Raw genomic sequence first — 14,002 nt, forward strand, 5'->3', positions numbered from 1 at the left:
CACAAGAGCTCTCCACTGGTCCCTATCATGAGCCAGGTCGATGCAGTCCATACCATCCCATCCTATATCTCTAACATCAATCTTAATATTGTCCGCCCACCTATATCTTGGCCTTCCTAGTGGTCTCTTTGCTTTTGGCTTTCCCACCAATATCCTATATGCAATCCTCTTCTCCCCATTCATGCTACATACCCCGCCCATCTCATCTTTCTTGACTTAATCATTGTAATTATACTTGGTGAAGAGTACAAGTTATGAAGCTCCTCATTCCAATCCCCTGTCATTTCATCCCTCTCTAAATATTCTTCTCAGCACCCTCAGCCTATGTTCCTCCCTTAATATCACAAACTGAATTTCACACCCATACAGAACCACAGGCAAAATTATGGTTTTCTCTGTACTAAAGGAAACATTTAATCACTTCACACAAAATGCTGATTCCTACAGAAATCCTGTGGTATGCACTGATCATTTGGTGTGTTTCCAGTTGTTCTATTCGTAAATTGAACAAAGTCACTGTACATATCTTAGAGAAAATGTATCCTGCACTAAAAGATTTAACAACCACAGTTAAAAAATAGTGTTATTTACAGAGAAAATTACAACCTTCACTCATACCATAACAATCTCAGACAGCCTGCAATTCTTTCAGAACATAAGTGCTTTGGTTCATTTTGTGTTAATAAACATACAGGCTAAAGTAATATCACTGGAGAATACTGAGTATCTGTAAATGATTTTGGGGATTTTGCCTAGGGTAGAAATATTTATATTTCTCATTTACCATCAACATATTTTTTGTCTACACTGTTAGGAGAATAGTTTTATGTAGCAACAAAAAATAAATGGCAATTTATAGAATCTTTCCATCAATCAATCTGATAATGCAATACATAACTACATTATTCTGTTTATGGCACACATGACTGAGGGAATTGCACTTAAAGCTGTCTGCCATTACTCCACCTAGAACTAGTTAATATATAATGTGACAGCAACAAGAAACTTATCTGCACTCTGACTCAAAACCATCTTCTTTGCACAGTGTTAATTGCTTCCTCTACACTAACTACTGTAAATGTATGTCATTCTCACTGGTAACTTATAAAAGCCTCTATTTCATTATTGTCTGTTGTTTTTTCAGCTGTTTCATTCACAAGCTGACAACATCAAAAACAGAAATATACCAAATGATAAATTATAGAAAATATGCTTCATAAAATTTCCTTTTCTTTGCAGTTTCAGAAATCATGATTGTTTTCTACAGCACCTTGAAAAGAATGCTGGAATAATATGTATGTGCCTACTGTTTTAAATTTAATACCTTATGAACTCTATATTTCAGTTTAATCTGTTAGGTTATGTCCAAATTTACATGCCTCATTCAGTGGCCTGGCAGCCAAATTTAAAGACCACGAGTATTACATTGCCTGAAAAATGGCAATTAATGTGAGCCAAAAGGTAAAGGGTTTGTTCTCCAAGGTAAAATATTAGGACACAAGGAATACCATATCCTCTGGCTAAATGTAAGCAACAAAAACCTCGGATTTGATATCATAAGTCAGGAAGATTATTGTAACTTACACAAAAATTGAAATTTTAAATAACTTCTGAGATTCAAATTCCAGATCTGGGCATTAAGTTTTGGATCATGTCAGAGTCTTTTGTAACGAATTTTGGAGGGCAAGAAAGCATGTTTCCCTTTCAATCCATATATTTTTCTTGCTGTTTTCATAAATGTTTTCAACCATAACCTGAGAAAATGATTTGCTGGTGAATGAAAGCTTATTCTCATTTCACAACAAGTGGTAACACACCATCCTGCTAGTTGCCAGGAGAAACTGACATTAACCAATGCCCTTGTAAAAGCTTTTAACATGTCCTTCCCATAAAAAGTAAGATACATTGAGCAGACTGGCATAATGGTAAGGCTCTAAGCTTGTATTTGGTATGTACTTGGTTCAAATCTTGTCCAGGACACTGACTGTCTTGACTGAGTTCTCACTTGTATTTTTCAAAGGCTCTTCAAGCAAATGCCATGATAATACCTTGATAAAGTCATGATCCTTTTCTATCAAATCCTTTCAAAATCTCCTTTTATTTATCATCCTACCATTTGATGCAATCTAGTCTAGTTAATGATACCATTATATGACCCACATAAGAAATGTAAGATGAGTCACTACACAGCTTTCCTGTATGCTGTGGGCAGGGAAAATGAAATGCATTCTATTGAAGCATCTGATGGCCAAGCCAAATGCTGCAGTTGAACCAATCAAATTGATAAGCCTCTGAATTAGCAATTACAGAGTCTGGAGTTTCTCCACTCAGAATCTTACAAAAAACTGAACACATTTAGATCAGGTTAGGCTTAAGTTTGTTTTCATATTATTTAACTTACTGACAGTCACAAAGATGTGTAGTGCACATGTGCCAATTTTAAATCAATTCATCAATCAACACCTATGAGGTAAACATCTTTGCTAGTATAAATTTTTGAAAATGAAAATATTTGAGAAGTTAGTGCTATGTGTTGACACATGTATAAATTACGTGCAATATTAACCAGTGTGTAAGCATGAGGGAGATTGGATTCTGAAAGATCCATCAGAAATTACTTTATCAGATGGTCCATTGGTTCTAGGGTAAGAGAGAGGGGAAATATGCCATCTGGTTTGTCATCCAAGAGTGAAAACTCTTTTTTCAGACTTTTTGTGAGGAGTGTATCAGGTACTAAACAGTATCTCGATGCTTACTTTGCTCCCATCTCAATCCAGCTTGCAGCCTCACTTATAAGTTTAATGAATCACTCATGCATCTTTAAACAAAAAGAGATTGAAAAAATATGAAGGATGTTTCGATGATCATAATTTTCAAATAAATATAACATGGTGTAGTTACAATAAATATCTAAAGATTTTACTCTGTTCCAGAGAATTGTGTTTCGAATGACAAACCACATTTACTAACAGAAATCTTTTTCTATAACTGTGTCATATTCTTCAAAACAAAACACACCAGAATCTTTTTTGATGTTCCTGTGAGTCTAACCTCAATGGCAACAATTTCTGGAGTTAGGAACGCGAGACTCTGCACCACTCACACAGATGCCAATTATTGAACTCAACATAAGCCATTTCAGCTAGATCTGTTACACCATTTCCCTCTTAAGTAATATTCTTGTGAGCATTATTGTCTTTATATTCCACAGTCTGAAGCAAGTTATCTCCAAAAGATCCCCCCCAAAACACTCAGGATATACAGAGTGATTCAGAAAGATGGACACAATTTCAATTGACTATATTTCCTGAACTGTATGTTGCATTTGAATTCTGTAAAGTACATTTGAAAGAGGATATTACAAAGTTTCTAGTACTACCGCTAGTGCCCTCCATCACTGCGTCCCGGGCCGATCGCGTGTATTGGAGGAGAACGTGGAGTGCATTCGAGTGAACTTTGAACGCAGCCCAATGAAGTCAACCCGTAGTGCTAGTAGAGAACTTGGTCTATCGCAAACAACTGTGTGGCGTGTACCACCTCTTCCTACAAATTTGAATGACCTAAGAAACTGTATCACAGCTGCGGTGAACTCAGTGACGCAAGATATTTGTCATCGAGTGTAGGATGAATTCAGCTACCGTCTAGATGTTATTTGTGCAGCCTGAGGAGGGGGGGACATTGAACATCTATAAACTTCCATGTATGTATAATCAATTTACAGAATTCAAATGCAACATATAATTCAGGAAATATAGCCAATTGAAATTGTGTCCATCTTTCTGAATCACCCTGTATTTCATGCTTCTCCATCTCATGTACATCCTCAGCCCATTGCATGCTCCCTAAATGTGAAGTTAGTGAGCAGACAGTTAACTGGTTTCACAAACATATTAATTAAAAATTAAAATATAAATAACTTATAAATAAAACAATGTAACATAGCCCTATGGAAATATGCCATAGAAATAATAGTTTGGTATTTAAGTGAAAGTCATAATTGGTTGGGCACATAGACCACATGGGGAGTCGTCTCAGATTTGACTATTCAAAAGACAGATGGAGTAAGAAGATAACATTAAAATGTATCTTAATGAAACACATGGGGAGAATATGGAGTGTACTAGATTGGCTCAGAGTCATATTCTAACAAATTTGACTTCTGTGATGCTGAATCTTTGGGCTCAGTTGCTGAATAATTTAATCTAAGCTCATCAGCATGTCTCATTCAGTTTCTGATTGGGAGACCCAGGTTTGTATTACAAGTGAATAAAATTTCTTGTTGCTATCACCAAGGGCATGCCCTACAGGTTGTTCACACTGATGATTTGGTTGATCCACCCAATGAAAGACGATACTTTGACATAGACACCTGGCACATCAACTCTTCCACAACCGAAGCCCCATGACACCAAGCCTGCTAGCTCGTAGAATCCATCGTCCTGACAGACCAGGGGGCCACCTCCATCACCCTGTGAATCACAGTTTAGACTTATCATCAGTCTTGAACAGATGAATGACTCAATCCTGCACTAGAGTAGATAATTCATCATAACATAGATTAAACCGTGATGCTCATGTACTTGTGGGAGAACGTAGTGAGGTTTTTGGCAAGGTACTATACACAGTAGAGTGTAAACAGGCTTCTTGTTCTACCAAGAGAATTATTTCAGTTTTTGGGTTATCAATGTCATCATTTTTAAGTTGTGGTTCTCTGGGTTGTAGACCACTTAGTCTTACAGGAGGATACTAACCATCATTTCTTAAAATTCCATTTTCATACTGTGACAAAGAGTATAATTTTCCCGTTACAAGGGTTGCTTCGTGTCTTATAATCCCACAGGCCCAGATCACGCTCTGTTTTATTAACCCCACCCTTGGGTCTTATTGACCACCTTGCTGTATAACAGACTCAATTCCCCAACCTATATACTTCAATCCTGAAGATGGAATAGGCATGTTCCTCCAAAACGTCAGATGGCGTCGTAATCCAGAAAACCACAGTCTGACGAGAGCAATTGGTTAAAGAGAACTATAGAATCAGAGTTACAAGCTCATTGAGCATTGTGGCTCCAATAATTAGAGGATGGTTCGTTTGCTACTGCCTGTAACAAACATTCAGCTCTTAAAAAGTTAAAAGTGTCAACATTACACCACTGTTTCAGCTCAAACATTTTACCCCAACAAAAGGCAACAGAAAGAAGCCCCATGTATGATGATGTAAGAGTGCTCCAGGTTTCCAACTCTGTGCATGTTGTTTATCCTTCCAACTGCTTTGACCTATGTCAACAAGCCAAAGTACTTGTTACAGCAAAGATTATGACGTGGTTCTCATTACCAGCTTTCTTGCGACCAGAATGGTCAGACAACTGGAAGGTAATGAAGGGAAATATGTTGAATGGGGTGGCATAACAACTTGAGGGGTTCGATCAACGTGACTTCCTGTGGCCTCAATTTAGTAATATAAAGTGTTACTGACACTGGAGAAATTCAGAAAGCAGAGGTCCCTGTTATTGGTGATTTTCTCTGCTGAGTTCAAGAGGTAATAACACAGAAGGGACATCTGGCCATTTAATGCCATTGGTTCCTAACATAATGCCAATTACTGCAGATATTCATATCTGTCTATGTTAAATCTGACACCAAGACATTAAGACTTACACTCTATTGCATTTCATATGGATAAGTGTTCATTGGCTTTCCATCCAGTGCATGCATGCATTTGTGTGTGTGTGTGTGTGTGTGTGTGTGTGGGGGGGGGCTCCTGTCTATATGGGATTTTGTGTGTGTTGGGAGGACAGCTAAGGCTCTTAAAGCAATGTACAAGTATCTCAGTAAGTTTCTGCACAAGATTAAAACACTCATTTCCAGTTTTTCAGTCTAATTTTCATATTGGGATAAAAAGAGGCCTATGAGATCACCTTGCTCTCTGTGTGTCTGTACCCCTCTTAATTCCTCAAAGTCAGATTCAGAGTTACTTTACAACCAGCAGATTACTGCCAATCTGTTCATTTTGGCTCCAAGCCCCTTGAAACCCATGACCAGTAAATTTTTCAAAACAGAACGCTTGCAGTTATAGTGCTTACTCATATGTAACATCCTCTCTGATGAGAGAATATGTCTGTCATTTACAATTGCTGCTGGCCTTTGCCAGTGCAGTCATTCTTGGATCCAAGTCCCACAGGAATTATGGCCACATTTTACTGTCTCATACTCGAAACTAGCCCAAGGTGGAGGGCCAGTTCCCCATATTCATATCCTTCAGGAAAAAGGTGACCCACTTATAACCCCTGGCACTTGGTTCCTTTTTGTTGCCTTCTACGACTCACAGGGATACACTGGAAGTATTCGACCCTGCCTCACCCCAATAAAATCTTCATATAACTTTGGGGTGGACTGCATAGAAAACACTGCCTTGAACATTTGGACACATTGTTTATAAGCATTCTGTATCACATTAAAGAAAATTATGTGATTAATTTTTACTATAAATTTTTGTTTTAAATTACATGAGGGCAATTTGACTTCTACTGACCTTCGTATTATACATGAAAGAAAAACTTTGTTGATGGGATTCAATCTCCCATAACGTCTTTAATGCAAGAACCAATTTCTAGGCAACATATATTGCATGAAATTGACTATATATTCTAGCACTGAATACATCAGAACACTACTCCTTTAAAATGTGAGCTAGTATTTATTCATCAGTAATCTGTCAGATGACAGGTCCATAGTCTCTTCCAGAACAGTTCCTCCACTTAATGCAATCTCAAACTTTCTCCTTCTATTAAAATATCCTCTTTTGTCCCCAAGGTCATCCAGCATCTTCTTACGTCTTCTTCCTCGTCTTCTGGGCACTTCTATCTGCTCCTCCAGTTTGTTTTGTCATGGTATCTCTGTTTTTGGAAAGAGACTATCCAGGAAAAGTGATAATGTGGTAGTTTTGCATTTGCTTTCCACATCGTAGTACAACAGCCGTTCAAACCACTCTGGTCACACCTGTTGCTATACGAACTTGAATCATCTCAAGCATCATTTGCTCTGTGCTTCAAGTCACTGCTGATGACACTGCTTCTGGCATCAGTTTTTGGTTTTTGGTGTCTCTCTTCGTCTGATGCCTACCCTTTGACCTGTCCAGCAAGGGAGGCCCTGCCAGTAGCTACACTACCGCTGGTATAGCTCTCAGGGTCCTCGGCATACTCAAACCCCTTCACCACGATAAGGTGCAGACACCAATGAGGGGGTATATAGAGTGAAATTGACGTGGGTGACATCCACATTAGAGTCAAAAAATGGTTGCTTCTCCTTGCAATCCAAAACCTAGAGAACCTTTATACCCACTTATCCCATAACATACCTGACAGGCATCATTGCCTTCCTCCCCACCAGCACAGAAACTGCTTGCTGGTAGGATAAATATCTTCTCTGTAACAGCATTGATCTTGCGGATGCACTCAGCATCACTGACAATAGGAATTTCAGCTTCCCTAACACGCAGTGGGATTGGCCCAGCTGAAATGTAAGCACAGGAGTGCTTTCAATAACTGGGATGCAATCAGCATTACACAGGAAGAGAAAAGTACATGAATAATAAAGAAAGCAATATAAACAGAGATTTGTAAGGAAGCAGAGAGCAAAGAAATGGAACTGGGTCATGAATAGAGATGGCAGAATGTCTGTCAGACCCAGTCTGGCTACTAGGTCGAGGTTATGAAAGTAGCTCTATGTAAGGTAGGAGTAAGCGGCCTCCATAGTCTAGAGGTAACGTTCCCACCTCATGACTCGTAGTACGCGGGTTCAAATACCCTGCGGAGGTCGTCGAATTTTTAAGGGCGGAAAAATTCAGGAAACAAGTCCTCCGGGAGGGACTTTAAGCCGTGGGTCCCGAGTCGTAGCTTTACGGCACGTAAAGGAACCTCATATCTCCTAAGGAGGTCACTGAGCCAAATTAACAGACGTTTCCCGCCCAACAGCAGTCTCCAATACCTCTGGTAGATGGGGGAAGCATTATAGATACCTCTCAGCTAGTAGAGCCGGTCTCGCTGGCTGGGCGAGACTGATGGTAAGCACCAGTACCGGTAGGATATAGAGACTGGTAGAAATCATAGAGGGAAGCACAATGGACCAATACAGGTCTCAGTGCATGGGGAAACCCACCCTCTCCAATAACTAACTAACTAACTAAGATAGGAGTATCTTCATGCCCTTTCCATCAGAAATAAGAAATACAGCTTTCTGAAAAAATGGTGTGACCTTCATATAAAAAGTTAGGATGACTGGGATGATAAACAAAATTATACAGCACAGACTTAACCTTTCACTGTCAATACTTGGCTCATAAATGTCACGGCTGCATGGGGGCAAATGCAGTTGAACAGAAAAATCCACAACACTTCTTCCTATGACCTACAAATGAGCACATATATACGGTTATCTGAAAGTCTGTCAGACTTGATACCATCTATCAACAGTAAGTGATTAACCATTAACAATTTTAACATAAGTATACATGTAAAGGCTTAAATGCTGTGTTGCACCACAATCATATGAATTTAATCTCAATTAAAGTTCAGTACTAAGTACTGTATACTTGCTGCTTACCTTCTCCCATGTACCCATAGCCTGTGACTGTGCACCTCTTACCAGCTGCCTGACTCACACCCCTTGCTGGCAGACACACAAGACACACCCCATCCTTAAGCTCTGCCTGACCATGCAGTTTCAGTAGTGCAATGTCGTTGTCCAGTGTCTGACTGTTGTGGTTATGGTGGATATATGTCGTGGCTACTCTCAGGGTCTGTGCACCAGGACTGCCATACTTTCGTGTCAAGTCATGATCACCGACACGTACATAGATGGCATCTCCCGACCGCACAATGCTAGAACACAAAGCAGATGACAGTGGTATAGTCTGTTCAGATTCACACATAGATTACACGATGTCAAGTGACAAGGAATATTGTCAGTGAAGAACTGAAGAGGACATGGAAAAGAAACTGTAAGTCACATATATATGGACAGAGTATCAGAGAATTTGTCTGGCAAGACTGAGGAAAATAAAGTCTCCAGATCAAGATTCAAAACTAGGTTCTCTTGATTACAAGGCAGCAGATATAGCCACTACACCAAGATGCTGGTTCCTGCATAAGGAATCATGTCAGAATGACATGGCATTAATTATGAAGTTTGTTTTAAGTGTTGTTATGTCAAGTAGTGTGCTGGAAAGTTATGAAAGAACCCAGTGCATGTGACTGGGGCCGCCACCACAAAAGTATGGAGTGGTACTCACTTAGTAACGCAATGTGCAGCTGTGAGAACCCACTGTGTGCCAATGAGGGCACCACCACACAGGTACTGGTTCAGCGAGTTGATGAGTGCCACCTGCCAACACCATTCTGCTGGCTCGCCATCTTCCCCACCCACAACACGACCCTGCCTGTCCCGGCTACGAACTGTCCCTTTCACTCCGCACACATATTTGCTGTACACAGGTGGTCGGGTGGTCGTGGAACTACCTAGTGAAAGACCTGAAAAATTAGTGCTACTGTCCCAAAATTTCATATAGCCTTTACATATATTGCATAGACTTTATCTCTGTAGGACTGGGCATTAAGCAGAAGGACTAATGTACTATTACATATAAAAGATATATAAATGTGAGTAGGACATTGGCTTCAATTTCCTCCACACACCAATTGCAAAGTAACACTTTCACTTTATATACCTGAATAATTTGCCATCATTACCTTCGAAGATTACAATCGCCTGGGATACGATACAATGCAGTTTGATATTAACCACACTCCACTGTGTCATATCCCAGAGGACAGTGAACTCCATATTCATAAACATGAGAATATCAACTCCATAGTAAGTGTTACTTTTGTTTGAAATATGGAAGATGTCCCACAGGAGGAGGAAACAAGGAGAAACAAATGCAGGAAGAGCAGCTTTGGTAACGCAGAAAAAATTTTCTGGCTGACCCATATACACTGGAAATGCCTGAGAAAAACAATTATATTACTTTTATCTCTGCATTTATATTATCTATCAAGTTGCTGTTTGTCATTTAGAATCTTCTGTGTCAGTTCAATCAAACTGAGCTGTAACTCCAGCGTGAAGTCTAACTCAGCTCCCGGTCTCTGTTTCAGACCAGAATTAACCTTTCCACGGGGTTGACTATGAGGATAACTGTCTTCTGACATGTGACGGACTGTGTGTAGTCTGCTAGAAGTACATCAACATTTCAGGGGATCATGTCACTTCCATTTTCACAATCAAAACTAACTACAGCAAGCAACTGATGAGATATAGACAGCTAGTGGACTGCATGATATCTAATACAAAAAAACAGTATTATTCATAATTTAACCTTATTTACTTTTCTGTTTCTGCAATTCATGGTGCTTTACCATCAAATTTATAGAACATAAATAGACAATTATTTATATTTGAACATCTCAGTGCATGGCAAACCATTTCAGAAAATTGCAGTCTTCTCAGGTATGTGGTCATGTTCTCTGGTATATGAGTAGATACCAACATCCTGGATAAACCTGCTGCCTCCATCTTCAGGGTAGGAGATCTTGAAGATGGAGAATTAAATGGACATTTTCAGATGCATCCTCACCAGGAAAAAGAGCGGAGGATGAATGCGGTGCTGATGGTCGATAATGAGGTGAAACTGTCTCATTTCTAGTTTGAGCACTGCCCCCGTGCTTCTGGTCCAGTACCTCACGGATCATACTTTTCGGAGCACAGCACTGGGTTCCGAACTTGTGACACCTGAACAGGTCTGTCATCTCAGCATTTCCTACACCACAACAGAAACAAGAATCATACAGAAGCTGTCACCTTCTGTACAGAGCTCAAACATTTCATGCATTTTTGTAATTCATTGTTTTATGAGGACTATTTATAGATCTTGGAGGGTCAAAGTAGTAGAAGGCTGGAAGAAACTGCATAATGAGGAGCTTCATAATATGTACCTCTCATCAAATATTATTAGAATGATGAAATCAAGGAATATGAGATGGGCAGACTGTGCAGCATGAATGGGAAAGAGAGAAATATAAACAAAGTTTCTGCAGAAAAACTGGAGAGAATGGATCATTTTGAAGAACTCGGCATGGATGAAAGGATAATATTAAAATGTATCTTCAAGAAACAAAATGGGGGTGTGAGGAGGACTCATCTGGCTCAAGATAAGAAGACATGATGAATGGCGGGCTCTTGCGAACATGTTAATATGCCTTTTGGTACCATATAATGCTGGTACAGGCTCATATGCTATCTGTATGAATTCCTTAATATAAGATTATTCCTTAAAATAGTCCTAGCTGAATCTGTTGTTGTTTTGCATTTTGCATTTAAAAGAATTTTAATATCTATCCACAAATTTATAAAAGGGAGAATTTATGGTCTGTATCGAACTTCATGGGCATGTCTACATTTTCTGTTAACTCTAAAATAAGGAGGAATAACAAATTTAGTCACAGAGATTGCAAACAAAAATGCAGTATGTGGACACACTTTCAAGGTGGCAAACTTACTGAAACATGTGAAAGACAAATATGGAACAATACAAGATCCTGGACAGTCTGGTCGGTCATCTGGGGGAGCTGGTGTAGTTGTGGTGGTAGTACTGGTTGTAGCAGGAAGATTGGGCCTTGGCCGAGGTCTTGATGATGTGACTCCAGAAGTTCCTCCACTGCTATGATGTCCACGGGTGTTATCACAACACACAGAACCTCTCTGGCAATTGGATGTGTGGGCTATCAGAACAGATGGACGTTCACAGAACGCTGCCATAATATTGATGAGACAGAAGCCGGGGCAGCGTGGTAGTGGGGGCTGTGATGTCGTGCTTGGTTGGCTACAGGGAATTAGAAATACTGGGATTATTATGACTGCATCACATAAGAATGAAGTATCCTCCCTAATTCAGTTACCTCTTTACTTTTTACATGCCCATGCCAAAGTTCATTCAACATAAAATTCTTCATCATTAAATAATATTTGTGAAATACTATGACACCTGTTGGTAGCTGTGTGAACTACTTTCTCTACCATGATTCATCCGGAGATAAATTACAACCCTGAAATGGAATATTAATCATTCATATACTGCATGTGACTTGTGGTCTGAATAAAAAGGCTGTCAGTATCTCAGAATAAATAGCACTAATTGGTAGGGGTGAGGATAATGAACTGTAAAGGATGTGGAAGGGAGCAGTTATGGCCTGTCCCAGCATTTGCTTGCATACCTAAGCAGCAGAGGAATGTCATGAAATGAGAAAGAAGAAATTATCAAAATTATATTACGGAGGGACTAATAAAAATGTTCATGACTTCATGAAGTTTAACCAGCCTCTAGATGGAGATTTGAAATGAAGATCTCCCAAGTATGAATGAGTGAGTTCACTACTTTGTCACAGTAACTGTTTTCATGGATTGTTCCGCTCACCTTGTAGTGGTGGTGCCGGTGGTGGTTATGTGAGTAGCTGGCTTTGTGGTGGCAGGGAACCTGGTTGCTGGAACAGGGGAAGGATTTGTAATGCAGCAGCTCCCATCATCTGGACAATGGGCTTCAGCATCCACATCATCACAGAACAAGGCAAACAAACCACTCACACACTCCCCCCTGCAGGGCTGTATTGGCCTTTGGGATGTGGCTGCAGGTCTTGGTGTGGTAGAGTATGGTCGTGGAGTGACAGTTGTCAGCACTGGTATTGTGGACCCACTGCCTGTGCCTAAATGAAACAATCATATTACCAACTTAAATATTACTTCCCATCACTTTTTATTTCAAACCTCACTCCTACTGGCAACAAATTAATTACATGAAAATTAGGAAATATATCATTTTAGTTTAGAGCAATACAAAAATTTTGCCATCAGTGCAGTTTGATTCATTCATTCATTTATTTCATTTCTGTTAATCCAGGCTGGTACAACCATTTGATATAGAGGAAGTCAAAGAACATGCAGTCATAAAAAGATTTTGTCAAAATTAAATATAAGATTAACAAGCAAATATAAATATTACAAGGTAACAATTTAAAAAATTATAAATATAGATAATAATTTGAATTAATAAACAGATAAAACAATTCAAATAATCTAACTTTGTATGTAAAAAGTTATCCACTATATAAAATGAAATGAAATTTTAATTCCATATTAGCACATCTACGAGTATTACTGCACTCAAGTCATGGAAAGTTCAATCATTTTATAAAAGTGTGCTAATTAATAGAGGTACAACCACAAAACTACTTGAGCATAAAATACTACCAGTTTGTAATTAGCAGTCATAGAACAAGAAAAAGATAATTCATTCATTCATTCATTTATTCACATTCCATAAAATCCTTACATGGTTTAAACAACCAACAGATATAGAAATCATCAAGTAGTATGAACTCATCTTGCTTAATAATCAAGCAGTTGTCAATATGTTTGCAATATAAAAGAAGTTTAAAAGTTTACACAATATCACAGTAATCAATATACAATATAAAATAATGGTGATAAGTAATATGGATAATAATGTTGACAACTAATCAGATAAGAAGTATTATTACAGATAAAATGAAGTTACTTGGTCAATTTCACATCATTCTTTCCATAAAATCCTTACACAGTTACACAACCAACAGATATATAAATCGTCCAGTAGTATAAACTCATCTTGCTTATAAATCAAGCAGTTGTCAATATGTTTGTAATATAAATCAAATTAAAAAGTTAAATATATAAATTACCCTTTGCATAATGTTGCCATTGTCATCTATTAAAATATTCCTCCAATGTATAAAAGGAGTTCACAAATAAAAACTCTTTTAAACTGGCTTTAAACTTATTTGCATTATTTGAGATTATTTTGATTGTATTTGGAAGTCCATTATAAATCCTTGCAGCCATGTGATAAACCCCATTCCTATATTTCACCAAATTGACCTGGTACATATGTATATTCATATTTTGTCTAGTATCTTTT

The 14,002-nt window shown here is 38.6% G+C and overlaps 1 protein-coding gene across 2 annotated transcripts in view; it reads right to left on the reverse strand.

Annotated features, from left to right (window-relative positions):
- Positions 1 to 3,733: 3,733 nt before the first annotated feature.
- Positions 3,734 to 14,002, reverse strand: part of LOC111863966 (protein masquerade) — a 31,036-nt gene continuing 20,767 nt past the window's right edge. For both annotated transcript variants that reach the window (XM_023850799.2, XM_023850800.2), the window contains 7 exons: positions 12,467 to 12,752; positions 11,553 to 11,875; positions 10,631 to 10,813; positions 9,290 to 9,515; positions 8,602 to 8,879; positions 7,358 to 7,512; positions 3,734 to 4,469 (listed from right to left, as the gene is read on the reverse strand). In XM_023850799.2, coding sequence (XP_023706567.1) covers positions 4,302 to 4,469; positions 7,358 to 7,512; positions 8,602 to 8,879; positions 9,290 to 9,515; positions 10,631 to 10,813; positions 11,553 to 11,875; positions 12,467 to 12,752 — 1,619 coding nt within the window. In that variant the 3' untranslated portion in view covers positions 3,734 to 4,301. The remainder of the gene's footprint in view (positions 4,470 to 7,357; positions 7,513 to 8,601; positions 8,880 to 9,289; positions 9,516 to 10,630; positions 10,814 to 11,552; positions 11,876 to 12,466; positions 12,753 to 14,002) is intronic.

Source organism: Cryptotermes secundus, unplaced genomic scaffold, assembly GCF_002891405.2.
Source record: "Cryptotermes secundus unplaced genomic scaffold, Csec_1.0 scaffold279, whole genome shotgun sequence".
Lineage (NCBI taxonomy): Eukaryota > Metazoa > Arthropoda > Insecta > Blattodea > Kalotermitidae > Cryptotermes > Cryptotermes secundus.